At 38.9% G+C, this 18098-nt stretch overlaps 1 protein-coding gene across 5 annotated transcripts in view; it reads right to left on the bottom strand.

The window, feature by feature from the left end:
* The window catches only part of Exoc6b (exocyst complex component 6B), a 451773-nt gene that overhangs the window by 288307 nt on the left and 145368 nt on the right, over positions 1 to 18098 (bottom strand). For all 5 annotated transcript variants that reach the window (XM_006506729.3, XM_006506728.3, NM_177077.2 and 2 more), the window contains one exon: positions 1321 to 1497. In XM_006506729.3, the coding sequence (XP_006506792.1) occupies positions 1321 to 1497 (177 nt within the window). The remainder of the gene's footprint in view (positions 1 to 1320; positions 1498 to 18098) is intronic.

Genomic DNA, 18098 nt, shown 5'->3' on the forward strand with positions numbered 1-18098 from the left:
AGAAAAATATGTTGTAATTACATTATAATCTCAAAACAAACACTGAATAAACTTTATTGCAACGGTATACTTACTAAGACACCTTGCTATCTATGTACAACAGAGATATGAGTGAAACTTAAGCTTCTTTGGCATTCTCGGGATTGAGCACCTCATGCATAGTCTGTAAGCACTGCCGTGCAGCTATTATGCCAGCCTGCTCTACTCAGACAGGGCCTCACTAAGCTTTCCAAAATGGCCTGGAACTAACTCTGCACACACAAAAAAGAAGCCCTGACTTTGAGATCCTCCTACTTCAATCATCCTAGTAGCAGAAATCTCATCTTTGCCACCAAGCCTTGTTGCTTTCAAACAGTTCCGTTATTGGTGTAACTGTTTACATGATAAACATACCCTAACAGAGTATACATTTTAAGTAAAAGTGATGACTACAATCAGTTAAATATGAAAAATAATGTAAAAGTACTTTTACTCATGATGGTCCCTAAGTCATTAAGAAAAAACTTCAATGCTATTATTTTATAGATGACTTGACTATGCATTTTTCATCCAAAACAATTAAACAGGCCAACTTGATTCTCTTAAGCCTATAAGGAATAATGATAATTCCACAATGAAGCTGTCAACGAAAAGTAATGAAAACAAGACAAAAACTGTCATTTGTTGACTATATCTTATGTAAATATAAAAAATTTTAAACCAAAAATGTGGCGCTCATAAATAAGATTATCATGTTAAGCAAAATAAAACTAACTTTAGAAAAAAATAAATGTTTTCTGTCATCTGTAGCATTCAGACTTTAAAACATACACATAGGTAAGATCAAAATTATCAGGGGACCTTTGAGGAAGAAGGCACCAATGAAGGGAGTTAGGGACAAAAGACAAAAATGAGAGGCTGAGCATGAACAAAGTATAGAAAACATACTGAATACGCTCCTAGGAAAATGCCATAAAGAATGCTATCAATTTCTACAATGAATAGAGGGAAGGAGAAAAAGAAAAGAAAAGTAAGTACTATCTTTTGTTGATCTCAAGAGACCGCCTCAGACTCAGAGAAATCTGCTTACTCCCTGGGCCCTGAGTCAGGCCAACACCCCTTTCCATCCCTGGATGGAGTATCCTATCAGTAGGAATCAAAAATAGGGATTTTTAAAATTTTTAATATAAATTACCTTTGTGCAGCTTCAATTTCTTTAAATCAGGGATAAATAAACTTTAACACCACATAATGTTCTGAAAATCACATAGCTATTAAGTGAATAAGCATATTTCAAACATCAAAAACTTGCCTCATTTCACCAACTTAAATATTTCTTACCTCTTCATCATCTTCCTCGTCTTCCACATCCAGAATTCCCGAATCCTGTTCCGACTTTGGACTTGTGCTCTCCACCTCTGCATCAAAGATTGTATAAACATCTTTCTTAGATTTCCTTTTGCTACCTATTCTAGGCTGTTGCAAGACAATGTTATCCAGGTTTCTTTGCTGTTGGGCCTAGAATATAAAGAAAATACAGAAAATAATGAAAAATAGAAGAAAAGATCCCCAAGTTTCCAATAAACTAATTTTAAGCAAATCAGTAACTGTAATTGTAGGGAAAGAAAGATTTCTTTTTTTCCTTTCTTTTTTTCTCAGTTTTTTTTAATTAGGTATTTTCCTCGTTTACATTTTCAATGCTATCCCAAAAGTCCCCCATACCCATCCCCCCAATCCCCTACCCACCCACTCCCCCTTTTTGGCCCTTGCGTTCCCCTGTACTGGGGCATATAAAGTTTGCAAGTCCAATGGGCCTCTCTTTGCAGTGATGGCCGACTAGGCCATCTTTTGATACATATGCAGCTAAAGACAAGAGCTCCCGGGTACTGGTTAGTTCATATTGTTGTTCCATCTATAGGGTTGCAGATCCCTTTAGCTCCTTGGGTACTTTCTCTAGCTCCTCCATTGGGGGCCGTGTGACCCATCCAATAGCTGACTGTGATCATCCACTTCTGTGTTTGCTAGGCCCTGGCATAGTCTCATGTATACATTTTTAGACCTGAGTAAAATTAAACACAGTAATGCATACATGTTGTCTGAAATGGAGTCTTATGTAGCCCGAACTGGCTTCACATTTGCTATGGCATGGAGGAATGCCTTGAACCCTAATCCTCCTAGCGTCACTTCCCAGTATTGGGATTCCTGGTCTACACCCGCAAATTCAGGTTAACATACACTCCTTTGCCCTGAAGCCTTCCTGTATTAGCTCTTTTCAAAGTCATTGCAGAAAAAAGATAATTCAATGATATTATCATGGGTCATTTTAAGTATTTGCTAAGCAACCAGTAATAACTCTACCCATCCCATATTCACCTACCATGCATGTACCAAGGGCATGGTACAAATGTCTAGCAGTTTTCTCTTACAAAGAAAAGAAATATTGAAATAAAAATGATAGAAGATAGACAATCACTTGGAATTAACTGTGATAACTTTAAGTATAGGAGTTTTTGAATATGAATCCAATAAATATAATCAAGATAATAAATTATCTGAAAATATATTTTCTCAGGAAGTATTCTGGACTAGCAAAGGTAGCCTATTGAAAGGGATTTTAAAGGACTTACTCTTTAAAATTTAAAATACACCTACCTAGCAAAATTAATTAAGAGAATACCCAATCCAGTGTCAACAATAAAATCTCTAACCACCAAGTGCAGCTACAAGTCAACTTAGCCACTCTCAGAAAATTTGTATTGCAAAGGGTTTGCTCCAAGTCACAACACCAGTGAGTAGTAAGAAGAAGCTCGAAGGATGATCTCTTAAGGTACAGACAGTCATCCTTCACTATACCAACAGCCCAAGAACCGGGCAAATATTTTCCAAAACAAGGGTTCTGTGGCCATATCAACAGACACAATGCATTTTGTATATCCTTGAGAAGCAGAGACAGGAGATTCCTGGAGCAATATTGCAAGTGAGATCAGCCAAGGCAGCAAGCTCTAGGTTCAAGTGAGAAACTCTGACCAATAAATGCAATGAAAAATAATCAAAGAAAACCCAACATCAATAAAGATCCTCCACAGGCACAAGTAAACATACATACATGCATACATACATACATACATACATACATACCACACACATGAAAAAATGTAAAAGAGAAAGAAAAAATAGGTAATGATACTGTCTTTAAGAAACTTGGGTAGCCAGATGGTGGTAGCACATGCCTTTTTTCCCAGCACTTGGAGGTCGGGGCAAACTGATCTCTGTGAGATTGAGGCCAGCCTGGTCTACAAAGCAAGTTCCAGGACAACCAGGTCTACACTGAGAAACCTGGAGGGAGAGAGAGAGAGAGGGAGAGAGAGAGAGAGAGAGAGAGAGAGAGAGAGAGAGAGAGAGAGAGAGAGAGAGAGAGATTAGAGAGAGAGATTAGAGAGAGAGGGAGGGAGGTAAGGAAGAAGGAAGAGAGGCAGAGGGAGAGAAAGAAAGGAAGAGGAGGAGGAAGAGGAGGGAGAGGAGGAGGAGAAGGAGAAGGAGGGAGAGGAGGAGGAAGAAGAAAGGAGAAGGAGGGAGAGGAGGAGGAAGAAGAAGAGGAGGAGGAAGAGGAGAAGGAGGAGGAAAAGAAGAAACAACAATAACAACAACAACTTGCGTAATCTGTTTAAGCCCATAGTATTCCAGAAACATTTCTCCATAAAACCTAGGCTTTCTGTACCATGCCAAGGTGCAAGATTTGAAGCTCATGACTTCTTATAAATCAATATATTTCTCTTCCATGCCAAGCTGAAATTAGTTCATGAGAAAATAAGTGTCACTGAATCTAAATGAGATTAAGGAATTCAAGATAAATCTTCATATTAGAAGTTAGTTAAGACTCTGGTCAAATGAAACAACTATAACAGGCCAGAAAAACTAGAACTATGTGAGCTAGTTTCAACCAAAACAAAGTAAAAAAGAATCTACATTCCAGAGATTTGAATCAATGCACAAACTTGTTTCTCTGCATATTATCCATTGACATTCTGGGTTCACTTACATCAAATCCATGCCTTCAGTAACAAACTAAACTAGAGCAAGCATTCACAAACAATTCAGGTCTATACAAAAGGCGAGCATTCATGATCTCAGGTTAAGTACAGCATTCTTTCTACACCTCTCAGTGAGACAGCACTGCACCTACTACAGACCACACACCAAGGACTCAGGAATTGGGATCTCCACGCCTTCCTATTCCAAAAAGCAGATTTTCAATTGCAAAGTGGCTGCTTGTTCCCTTCTTTTTCTACTTTCTTTCAGAACACCAAAGTGAGAATTATAGGGTCAGCTTTTTTTGGGGGGGAGGTGGTTTTTTGTTTGTTTGTTTTTTGTTTTGGTTTTTTTGAGACAGGGTTTCTCTGTGTAGCCCTGGCTGTCCTGGAACTCACTTTGTAGACCAGGCTGGCCTCGAACTCAGAAATTCTCCTGCCTCTGCCTCCCAAGTGCGCCACCAAGCCCAGCAGTGTCAGCTTTGTAACACAGAGTAGTCAACTCTGGTCAAATATACTAAAAGCAGGAAAAGTAACAGATCATTGTAACAACTCAAATAATGATGAGAACCAAGTGTGGTACTAGTGCACACGGGAGACAACTGATTTGTCAATTTGCGAGCTGAACATGATAGAGAAGAAATGAAATGAGAACAACTCAAAGTATTCTGGTCTTGATAGCTAGACAGTGAAGCTACCTTCAGAACAGAGACCATGAAAATTATGGGCTAAATGAAGAATCATTAAGGTGATACCATGAACCTGCTGGATACACAGGTAAAAATGGCATAAAAACACTAAACAAACAAAAAATGGGAATGGGTCTAGGGAAGTGGGGGGGGAGGGTATGGGGGACTTTTGGGATAGCATTGGAAATGTAATTGAGGAAAATACTAATAAAAAAATATTTTAAAAAAACACTAAACAATGATTCTCTCAAATTGAAAAAAAGAAATTCTTTCCCACTGCAGGAAGCCTCATTCCAGACACCTAACACACACACACACACAGAGAGAGAGAGAGAGAGAGAGAGAGAGAGAGAGAGAGAACAAGTGAGATACAAGTTTCTACATGAATGCAGCAGATGACAAATGGAGTCTGTATGAGAATGTGATCTGGCCCCTAAAATTACAGGATAACCTACCAGAAAGAGGCAGGGGGTTGCACATAGCCATAGCATTACCTAATGTGAACTGCCACTGTCAAGTGTCGGTACCTATGAAGCATCCTACGCACACCATTAAGCAAAGGCTTCTTGTGGAATGCACCTCTCAGCTCCAAGACACCTTGCAGTAAGATTCAGAGTTCAAAAGGAAGACTCTCTCTTGTGAGGCTATGCCAATGCCTGGCAAATACAGAAGTGGATGCTCACAGTCATCTGTAAGATTGAACACAGGGCCCCTAATGGAGAAGCTAGAGAAAGCACACAAGGAGCTGAAGGGGTTTGCAACCCTATAGGTGGAACAATAATATGAACTAACCAGTACTCCCAGACCTCGTATCTCTAGCTGCATATGTAGCATAAGATGGCCTAGTCGGCCATCACTGGGAGGAGAGGCACTTGGTCTTGCAAACTTTATATGCACCAGTACAGGGGAACGCCAGGGCCAAGAAGTAGGAGTGGGTGGGTAGGGGAGCAGGGTGGGGGGAGAGTATAGGGGACTTTTGGGATAGCATTTGAAATGTAAATGAAGAAAATATATAATAAAAATTGAAAAGAAATAAAAGAGGAAGATTTATAACAAGAAAAAAAATGCCTAATGCCTTTAAAAAAAAAAAAGAACACGCAAAACCCAAAGGCACCTGCATTTATTGACACAACACTGACCTCTAGTGGTTCAGAGTTCACAAACGACCTCAGAAACTGAGGAGTGCAAAGGCTGAGTAGTAATGGGGGAGGGGGGGAGGAACAGGGTTTGGGATTTTTCAAATTTTTGTGATATAAGAAATCTTTCTCATCCAAACCTTGAAATTTACTGATTCCATAACCAAAGCATGTTTGCTTTGCTTCTCTTGCAATAGTCTCATCTAGTAACAACCAACAATCAAATATACCTAGTAGTATCAGCAAGATTGAACAAGTGCAAATGAAAGACCTTGAACTGAAACAAAACAAAATACCCTGGCTGCCTTCCTCTAACAATGACAGGAACCTACGCCACTGTGGACTGTGGAAGCATGAGCTCCCTAGCACTGCTCGGATGCAGTCCCTGGAGCACCTGCTGCTGCAACACATTAGAACCCCAGCACTGCATCAGTATCAGCAGCAAGCACAATGCATACACACAAGACACTACTACCGACCCCCTAAGCCTCATCCCTCATTCTGGCTTTATCAGAAATCTGGGCTACAAATCCAGAAGAAAATGAACACAACCTCAGGGACTCAGAAGACATTCAACTGTCAACCCCAGGGCTTTCCTAACTCCATAAGAAATAACAGCAACCCTCACACAGGACAGGTAAAGATATCCCTGACTGGTTGCTGCAGTAGCTGGTTCCACAAAACTCCTCAGAAAGCCTGACAAACTAAGGACCCAGACCTCCAAGAACTAGACCATACACTGACTCCTCGGCTCTCTTTTCAGCCCTAACCTTTATTCCTGACTCTCTAGATCTATTGCTGGATGATAAATCTCATATCAGACTCCTCATTCCTTCAAAGAAATAAACACTGAAATGCGATTATTAGCCTATTCTGAGTCTAAAGCCTAAAGGACAGGTGATGCAAGAGAGAAAGAGAGAGAAAGAGAGAGAGACAGACAGACAGACAGACAGACAGACAGAGACAGAGAGGCAGAGACACAGAGACAGAGAAAGATCTTCCATGAAAGGACTGCAAAGCAGTGAACTTCATCTGGAATTTGGCATCTCCAACGTCATAGTCAAACAAAAAGATGGGAAAATAGAACAGTAATCAAAAGAGAGAAAAAGGTATTGCAAGATCACAAAAAGCTACTTTCATGGACTCTGCACAGAAGTGTGCTATTATGTCATATCTAAAGCCATTTTTGGTAAGATTACACTGATTACAAAGGATGTCCATCCATAGGAGAAAAAAAGTATGATTATAATGCCTTGGCACTTTTCTTTTTTTATTACGAAAGGTGCTCACTATCCACTTTAAAATTAGTCACTAAACATCAAAGAAAGCACTAATGGAATTCAAAGGTAATGCAGAAAGTAGGCAACATAACTATAATCTGTGCACCTCAAAGGGATTAACAACCACAATTTAAGAAAGTCCTGTGACTCGACGACAACAACAACAACAACAACAACAACAACAACAACAACAAAATAATAAAAATGAACAAAGGACTTGAATAAAAACTTCTCTAAGCAAGCATGTGAAAGAAGCTGAAATCATTACTTATGCTGGGTAATCTTGACTAACAGCTTGATTGAATTAAGAGGTGATTAAAAGACTAGTACAGCAAACATCTAGGGGTGTATCTGACAGTATTTCCAAAGAGGACTAAATCCTAAGTGCTCTTTCCTAATGAATGGATTTATGCCTAGATAAATTTATTATGTGATGAAGGTAAAAAAGAAGCCTGGCTAGAGGACCAAAAGTCATTGAGGCATACCCTCAGATTCTAAATACCAACAAGCCTAACGCCAGCCCTATACTTTCTTTTCCTGCTTCCTAGACATCATGTTGTGAAGATCTCTGCTCCTCCACATCAACCCCACAATAAAGAGAGAAAACTCTAAAACCAAGAGCCAAAATGAGTAATTTCTTTTTTGAATGGTTCTTATCAGGCACTATGTCACATCAGTGAGAAAAATAATCAATATGACAATGACTGCGGAAATATAAACCAAAAAAAGCTGCAAAAAGACATCATCTCGAACAGCACTGCAGCTCCTCAAAGTAAGGACCAGCAGAAGGAGCTGTGGGAAAGAGTTTATCAGGATCACAGAGATACCGCAAATACCAAGGGATAAAGATGACAGTGATAGTCACTAAAGAAGTATGATAGATAACAACAATAATGTAATGCTAACTTAAAAATTAAGGAAATCTTCTGGCATGATACAATAACAAATTACAAGGCTATAGTGCAGTTCAAAGAGAATGAAGAAGCACAGCAGGCCCAGAACTGAATACAACAGAAACGATGGCTTGAAACATTTCAAACCTATAACTGCCGTGTTAAGAGCTTTAACTGAAAAGCACATAACAAACATGAACAAAAAGCTAAAGTAAGCAGACAGAAGAAAATTCTAAGAAATAACCAAAGCAGAAATGCCAGAAATCAAAAACTCAAGGCAAACAAGAATGCCTTTGATGGGCTCCTTAGCAGACAGTACACAAGCAGAGAACAAGATCTCTGAGCCAGAGATAGAAGAACAAAAAATTTAAAACTAATATATATCCGAATATCCAAAAAGAAAACATCAAGATCTGGGAGGCAAAAACAAAAGATAAAACCCACATGAGAGGAATAGCAGAGGAAGAGGAGACCAGGGAAAGCACGAGCAATGGAAAGGCGTGACTGAGTCTCCACAGACTGATGCCCCACACCAAACCACACATTCAAGGACACCAAACCCCATGTTATTCAACAGGTAATATAAAGCTAAAACCGCCACACTTAAGCATTAAACTTCAAAAAAGTCAAATATAAAAACTCAAGGCAGATCCCAGAGCAAACAAACAGTTTCTCTAGAGAACAAAATAATCACACTTGTTTTCTCATCGTGGACCATTTAATCAAGACTATAAGCTCTATGTGTAGAATGTGACATGCAGCATTCTGTAGCAAACTGAAAAGAAGTCTGAAAACAAGTTGTTGCAGGAGCAATGAGCCACCAGCAATGTCCTCTCCCCTCTTCCCCTCCTCATATATTCACATTAAAAATGATATAACATATCTACATACCTTACTAGACATAGCATTGAATGAAAAAATGATGTGAAAGAAAGCCATATCGTGATTTAAACATTCTGTTTCACATAAAGGCTTCTGTAGGAAGTCCAATGAGAAAAAATTCAAAGACCACATCAAAGTGAAGAGCAATAACTAAGCTGCCCTCTGACAAGGGGGAATGATGATGAAAACCCCTTTGTGGTAGAGAAAGCATGCACCTTTAGTGTGGCTGACTAGAAAGTCTAGGACACATGTATATCCTGAGAATTACCTTGACATTGTGGCATGATGCTGGAATTCCAACCAAGTTATGGAATATGCCATTGGCCATGTAAGTTACTACTGAAATCAAAGATAGGGAATTCAATACATAAAAGGCAACTTCTGTGGAGAAAACTATATCATGGCTTAGTCTTCCACTGTAAAAGTTACTGATAAATCAAATCTACAAATACACACACACACACACACACACATAACATGGATAACATTATAGCTTGTAAATATGAGAAGTGATGAAAATATAAAACTTATATCTAGATTCTAAGACACAGTGTTTAGAGAAAGGTTCTAATAATATCCAACCTGCACTGAAGAAATACCAATGAGAAAACAATGTGAACTGCTATGCTAGGCTTGACTCCACCTCCTGAAACAGCTTAAGTAAAAAAGAAAACACTGTGAAAGATGAGAATCCCAAAGTTTGAATTTGATCACATTAAGAATTTCTACCAAAGAGTCAAAAGGTCAAACCAAGTGTAGCAGTGCACATATGTAATGGCAGAAATGTAGTAGTGCACATATGTAATGGCGGAGCTTGAACAGCAGGGGGCAGAGTCATGGCGTCAAGTAAGACTCTACATACATTTGTTTAAAAAAAAAATTAAAATAAGCTCTAGAGAGATGGCTCTGCAGTTAAGAGCACTGACTGTTCTTCCAGAGGACCTGGATTCAATTCCTAGCACCTGCATGGCAGCTCACACCTGTCTGTAACTTCAGTTTCAGGGGATCTGACACACTCACATAGACATACATTAAGGCAAAACATCCGTGAACATAGTGAACATAAAATAAAATAAATCACTCATTTATTTCATGACATCACTCTGTGAGAGGACCTAGTACCAAGTGACACAGAACACGTCATGTCCAAAAAGTCCCTCACAATCCAGTGTTTCCTTGTTTTATCAACAGCCTCCATTAACACTGAACGTCCCCCCGCCCCGAGCCCTATCCACTCATGGACAGCACACGCTTGGACAGAAGAACATCATGACACAGAGATCAAATCTCTACTACCCCCAAAACTTAGGCAGCCATGGAAAATGCAATGCCATCTTTGCAATTTAGTCAACCTATGAAAAGCCTAGTAGAATAACCAAAGTGAATAAAATGTCTGATCCAAATTTCCCACAAAAATTGAAATTTGATGAACAATAGCAGAAAAAGTGTTAGAGAACATGGGACCTATATGCAGTATCTACGTCTTTTAAAGAGTACCATAGGAGAAAAGAACAGAAAAAAGTACAATGAGGCTGATCTGAAACATCAGGCTTTACAAATAGTCTAACTTATAAAAGAATGAATAAGGCTGCTGACACAAATATCTCATAAAAATTAAAGGGTAGACTGAAAGGTTCAATCAAAATAAAGTCACTGAAATTTCCAGTTTGAATTGCCTGTCTGTTACCAAGAAAGGAAAAAAGAAAAAAAAGGAAAAAAAAAAAAAAAAAACACTAGTAAAACCTGTTTCAAAAAGAAAACCAAATTCGTTTATTGTGTTCTCAGGAGCTGGAGTGATTACAAACAGCTAAAGAGCAGCCACTGTCCTCTTTGCCTGACTGCTTACTGCACATTTTCTGTTGTGATGCTTTCTGAGTCCTTTGCATGAACTCAGGCAAAACTTTAAGACATTGATTGCAATATCCACTTGAATGGTGTTATATTCTTCAAAAATAATGTTACAAAAATGCAGGCTTTCCATACAAAGAAAAGGACTAAACTAATAAAATATGACAGCAAGCATGGCTTGGGGCCAGAGACCCATTTGAAACTTATAAAATCTCTCTAAGATCAGAAGGACATATGCTTTCTTCTTGCTAGGTGTAAAACTATACAGGCACACAAGCTTCTGTTTCCAGTTTTAACTTAAAGCCAGGTGTTGTACAATATGTTGAAGGCTTCTATTCATCCTCTAACTAAAACTTAATTTTATTATCACAGCGGGTATCTAGACTACCAAGAATGACCAAATTTACACTCCTAAGTGTATACAGAATAGGGCCTGTAAATAATTTTGACTCTAGAACTATCATAATGTAGTAAATAAAAGTAGGAATGATAAGTGTCACCTAATTAAGAATTAATTTATACAACATAAATATCAAGAAGTATTATTCAATTTATTTAAAAACTCATGTCTTGAAATAGTATGGAGAATATACTTATTATATTAACTTTTTAAAAATCAAAATATAATTTATATATTATGTGATCAAATTTTAATTAAGCAAATACAAGCATAAGGAATTGTAAAGAATGTCTACATAATTTAGATTTCAAAAATAAACAAAATATCTGTAATCTTTAAGGTACCAGACAAAATTTAGAAGATGGTGAAAACTCACCAGGGAAGGTTCAAAAATGCCTGATGCATGAGAAAAAAGGACGTGTGTTGACAGACTTTCTTTTTCTCTTTTTCTTTCTGCCTTTTTTCATTTGTAGCTTATTTGACAAGATAAGGAGTGGCTAAATGTCTCTTTTTGGAACAACAAAAAAACTAAAAAACAAACAAAAAAATCAAGTTATGACAAACAGGAATGAATTTGGCAGAGCCCTGGTTTGGGAGAGAGGTAAGAGCAACTGAAAGGACGAGCAGGACAAGTCTGGACCATGAAGGGCTGATGCTAGGTTGGTCATAAAGACCTAGCGCCCTCCAGCATCCTTCTGTTGAATCAATCCTCAGAAAAATAAACATGAGAGCTGGGGATATATCTCAGTAGTATAGCATATGTAAGAGCCTATATTCAATTCCAAGAACTGCAAAACATATACTTAAAATGCTACTTTCTCAAGAATATACACCATAATCTTAGATTTTTAAAAGGATCCTAAACACAATTTTGAAATGCTACTATGTTATGATTTTTAAAAACAAGCAAACAAACAAAACCCTACCTACTTGGTCATCCTCATTAGCAGCTGACACAAAATTTTTATATCCCTTGTAACTTCCTGAATGATAGAAGTAACAGTGTTGTCTTTTATTATAGTGTTTTACTCCTAGATCCTGGCACAGCATGCCTTAAAACCCTTTGGATTAATAAGTCAGGTGTTATGGTACACCCCTGTAATTCTAGCACTTAGAAAGCTGAAACAGGAGGACAGAGAGTTTAAGAATAATCTTAATCTGACCAGGAAGAATCCAAGAATATCCTAGACTATATAGCAAACCCATCCCTCCAAAAATTAAAACTAGGGGCTGGAGAGAGAATTCCATAGATAGGAATGCTTGCAGTACAAACATGAGGACCTGAGACCCAGCAACACTTCTGCAGAAACTGGAAAGTTCATTTTAAAATGTATAGAGATGCAAGATGTGTTAAACAAACAAACAATTTTGCACAAGAATAAAGCAGGAGTTTCTACACAACTTGATTTTGAAACTCACTGTAAAAGTCCAGAAGACTATATACTATGTGCCGTTGTGACAGACAGGCATGTATACAGAGAAAATATAACAGTACAGAGGAAGAACAAACATATACAGCCAATAAGCATGTAAAAATTTCCAAAGAATAAACAAAAGTGTTTTGGTTTGTTGTCATTTCTGTTAGAGGCTAGAGAAATGGCTAAATGGGTTAAGTACCTGCTAGCATAGGAACATGAGAACCAGAGTTTGAATCCCCAACACCTACATAAAAGTCCTACATGAAAATCAGCCTGTAATTTCCAGGACTGGGAGGTGGGGAGGCTTGCTGCAGCAAGCTGGTATAATCAGCAAGCTCTAATGTCAGCAAAAGGCACTGTCTCAATAAATAAAGTGAGGAGCAATCAAGAAGAACACTAAACATCAACCTCTCTCCTCTATACCCATGTGCACACTTATGCACACACAAATGTAAGCACATGATACACATAAACATGACACAATTAATTAATTAATTACAAATTAGTTACAAATCTAAAAGAGAGGTATAAGATCAATGATACAAAACTCCCATGAGAGCCTGGAGAGATGCCTCAGCAGTTAAAAGCACTGACTGCTCTTCCAGAGGTCCTGAGTTCAATTCCCAGCAACCATGTGGTGGCTCACAACCGTATGTAATGGGATCTGATGCCCTCTTCTGGTGTGTCTGAAGACAGCTACAGTGTACTCACATATATAAAATAAATAAATCTTAAAAAAGAAAAAAGCCTTCCATGAAGGAGAGGCCCTTGGGCCTGAGGGTGCCTGATGCCCTAGCACCCTCCTAGAGGCAGGGGGAGTGGGGATGGGATAGGGGTTTCCAAATGGGAGACTTGAAAAAGGGAAAACATTTGAAATGTAAATAAAGAAAATATCCAATCACAAAAAAGAAAAAAGACAAAAACATAAAAACTCCCATGAAAGATATCAAGAAAAATATATGTAAATGGAGATATATTTTAAGTTTATTCAGTGAACAATGACAAGTTGATCTCAACGCTTCCATGAAAAGAAAAAATGGCATGTAATAGTCAATGAAATACAGAAGGGGTAAGAGACAGGAGTGAGGAGAGAAGGATGCTCAGCTCTAGGGCTTACACTAAAGCTATAGTAATCAAGTCAATATGGGATGGGGGGTCATCAACAGACAGAAAGACAGACAGGAATCTATAATCAGACTCTATACATATAATCAGCTAATCTTTGAAAGGAAAATTAAGATAGTTCAATAGAAAAAGTAGAATGATTTCAATAGTATTAATAGACAGCTACACAATAAAATGTATCAATATGCAAATTTAATGTCATTCACAAAAATGATCAACTTAAATGGATTCCAAGCCTATATATGAAACCAAATTTTAAAAGATAATATAGAAAATCTGGGTAGCCTTGATTCAGTAACATTTTTAGGACTACCACAAAAAGCATGAAAAAAAAAGGTTAAGAGAAAAAGAAAAAAGTGCTAGATTGGAATTTATTAAAATCAATGAAATCTTTTCTTTAAAAGACACTGTTGAGAGAATTAAAAGACAACCCACACCCTGGGTGTAGAACAAAACAGTACAAAGGAACAGTACCCTTACAAAACGGACAAAAGACCTGAACAAACATCACATAAGAGAAGATAAATGGCAACTGAAGAAAAGAAGGCAGAACCATGAGTCATAATGGAATCACTAGTTAAAACAGAAAGGAGGTATTCCAAACCTTTATGACTGAAATCCAAAAAGCCAGTGATGACAGGAAAATGCTGCTGCTGATGTCGTACAAGGAGCTGGCACACTGTAGGTATGCGTATGACTCAATATAGCCACCTGTGAGAAGGCTGGCGGGCTTGTACAAAGTTAAATATGGCCCAAGTGTACTCAACAATTGTGCTGTAGTGGTTTGAGTGGGTAAGGCCCCCACAGACTCATATGTTCGAATGTGTGGCCCTAGTGAGGGGCACTATTAGAAGGTGTAGCCTTGTTGGTGTAGGTGTGGCCTTGTTGGAGGAAGTGTGTCACTGGAGGTAAGATTTGAGGTCATAGATGCTCAGGCTATGCCCAGAGTGAGACTATGCTGCTTGCAGATCAAGATGTAGAACTCTCAACTCCTTCTCCAGCACCATAACTATCTGAATGCTAACATGTTTCCTGCCATGATAATGGAATACACCATTAAAACTGTATGCCTCAATTAAACTGTTTTCCTTTATAAAGAATTGTCATGGTCATAGTGTCTCTTCACAGCAATGAAACCCTAAGACACAGCTATTAAGCTTTTACTAAAATGATTTGGAAATATGAATACATACAAAACTCCTGTGCACAAATGTCTACAGTCCCTCTAATATTTTCTGCCAAAACTCTGAAGCAACCAAAATGACAAACTACAGAACATTCATGAAATAAACTATTCTTCAAAATAAAGACAAACAAACAAGAACAAATACAGAGGAGTCATACACGCACACTGCTGAGTGGGGGCCACAGAGGAGTCATACACGCACACTGTTGAGTCGGGGCAACTGTGAAGGGCTTCACACTATATGACAATCTGGAAGAAGCAAAGCAACAGAGGCCAAATACACTGGTTATTAGAGGTTATGAGTATGCCCAAGTAAAGAACACGAGATTTCAGTAAGTGAACTATTCTTCACAGTGCTACAATGATGGACATATGGCACTGAGCAGATCCACACCCCCAATACTGGACAAGGTACATTCTAACAGAAATTATCAACTTAAGTTGGTGATAACTACCAGTTATAACTACTATGCCTCACTAATGTAAGACACTACACTAAGTAAGGGCTGCATGTAACTCAACAGGCCAGCATATGCTCACCATACCTGAAGACTGAGATTTGAGATGCACACGTGTGCGCACACACACACACACACACACACACACACACACAGGAGATGGGGGAAGTCAGGAGAAAGTATGACTAGAGAACAGAGAGCACATATGGAAACTGTGCAGATGATGATGTAAGCAGTTGCTAGGTCCCTGAAAGCAGGCTGGTGGGACCACCTGTACTAACAAAAGGTACTAATAGTAAAGAACTAAAGAACTCCAAAACTAATTTTTTAATGAAGGTAAAATTTCATATAAGAAAATATATCCAAGCTAATAATTTCTATTGTTTTTATTTTAAAGTATAAGACTATGTGTGGCCTGAGGAAGAAGTCTAAAGGCCAATCAAGAAGAATAAAACTAAGGGAACTAAATTTTTAGAAAATTCTAGAACAAGAGTAGTGTTTTTAAAGTTTATAGCTATTAATTACATTAAGCAAGCCACATATTTCTTCCTCTGAAATAGGAAAGGGAGAGTGAGTACAGGGAGGGAGGCTGAGAAAAACAAAAGGAATCTGAGAAAGCTGTTCTGATGACCTCCATCACTCCGAGATTCTGCTGAAAGCTGGAGGTAAATGGGGAGGGTGGGGAGTGACAGGAGCATCACCACCACAGTGGAGAAACAAAGGCCAACAGTGTCACTCATCCTGAAAGCTTCCTTCCATTGCTGCCACGGATGTCACTGCTTGTGCTCTTCCCCTTGAGTAAAACCATCACACTTAAGGGAACAAGAAAGCAATGAAGAGAGAGGAGTTAGCAGATACAACCTTTTCCCACCACAATAGCAAATCTACTAAGCTGACAAGCCATGTTCACACACCTATAAATTAATCAAAACCTTATCAAATTCCTTCCTTGCTTCAGAACCCTTTTGATTACATAGCATAGCAATCTAACTTGAACCTGAGTCCCCACTAACACCTCATAAGCTCATGGCAAACTGCTTCAGTTCATGAAGGCTTCATGCCACTCCTGTTGTCTCTAGCATTTCTAAGATACCGACCATTTACTCTGCTCACATAGCCAAGATACACCCAGAGGAAAGAGAAATGAACCTAAGATTCCAAAGCAACAGCCTGTTTGCGGAAGCTCAACAGTAACATCAGGTAAAAGTAAGCTTATCTCCTCCTTACTCAGTATCCTCGATTCTAAACTCATCAGAGCCATCAATGTATCAAAGTGACAGCTCATGGGAGATGGGGGACATGCACGGCTCAGACTAAGACTGTGGCTTTAACCTGAAAGAGAATGAGAAAAGAAAGGGAATGAGGAAGAAGGTGGGGGAGAAGGAAGAGAGGGGAGGAGAGAAAAGAAAGGAGGTGATAGGGTTAACTTGTATAAGGATAGATGGATTTTTTTTAAGTACTTTTCTTTTCCACGGGGGAATATCAATAGCCTTTTAAGCACTCTCACATTGAAATGTGTATTCTGACAGTCATGTCAGAGCCTGGATAAAAGCCTTTTCATGGAAATCATTAAAAAGAAAAGATCCAGACAAGAGGCCTGTTTTTGTCCAGGAATGAAAGTGGAAACGAATAACCTCAGCAGCTTTAACCGACGGAGGTGCCTTTCATACTGATGCGGCAGATGAAGCAACCGCTGCCCTCTCCGCTTCCCACACCGAGGCGCCTACATTTTCAACCAGCTGCTGTCTAAAACCTTCCAAATAGCACAGGACCTCTGAGGGTAGGATTCAGAGTGAGCACTGGCAAGAGCAGCCATTTGTGATTCAGAGCAAAGGGAATAGAGTGGCCCCAGAAGGATTCCATCAGAGCGGCCCCTCCTGGGCCCCGACTCCCCGCGTGTTAACCAAGGTCTCTCAGCTCTCAGCTCTAAACTGCTGAATCATTTCACCAGGAGCTGTGTGCCTATCTGCTGCTGAGAAACAACAGTCATTCCTCGCTCTGGCCATCATTTCCTTACTTCCCACTGCTAAATGCTCTGCTGGCCATGATCAGGCAGAGGCAGTGACTGACTCTCCCTAGGAAACTGGAAGGTGAGCCAGCCAGCCTCCAAGGTCACTTTATATTTTGGCTCAAACTCTAGGCTCTCAGCAAAAGATGTTTTTTGTTCCTAAAAGACCACAGAGATATTGATATTTCCCTTCCTCAAGTTAACAACTTTTCAAGGTCTCCCCACATGCCACATTTTCAACACTCACTCTCTCTCATTTAGTATCAGGCCTAATCTGTTTGAATGCTTTTCACTTATATATCCCATCAAAATCATTTCTAAATGATTACTAACCGTGCCAAGGGGGAAAAAAAACTTTTATTGATTAGTCCCTGGTCACTTGACGCTGATGAAAACTGCTGTCACAATGATCTTCTGAGACTCCTCAAATGATTTACTGGCTTTAACCATCTTAGGAAGAAGGGTAACACAAAATCCGAAGTTGGTGACAATAAAATAAATCCCAGAGAGCCTGGAGGTTCTCCCGAAAGCTGGTGTTATTCATAGTCTCAACACCACTAAAAACAAAACAAACAAACAAACGAACAAAAACATAACAAACTGTGACTAAACTCTGGTTTCAAATCCTCAAAGACACTTACAAAAATGTTTTTCCTCTCTCTTAAAATTAGGGAAATCATTGAATCCTTCAGAGTCCTTCAGAACACTGCAAAAACAGAATTCCACCGCGATGACAATGAAGACAACTATGCCTGGGCTCCATGCGCC

Source organism: Mus musculus, chromosome 6, assembly GCF_000001635.26.
Source record: "Mus musculus strain C57BL/6J chromosome 6, GRCm38.p6 C57BL/6J".
Classification (NCBI taxonomy): domain Eukaryota; kingdom Metazoa; phylum Chordata; class Mammalia; order Rodentia; family Muridae; genus Mus; species Mus musculus.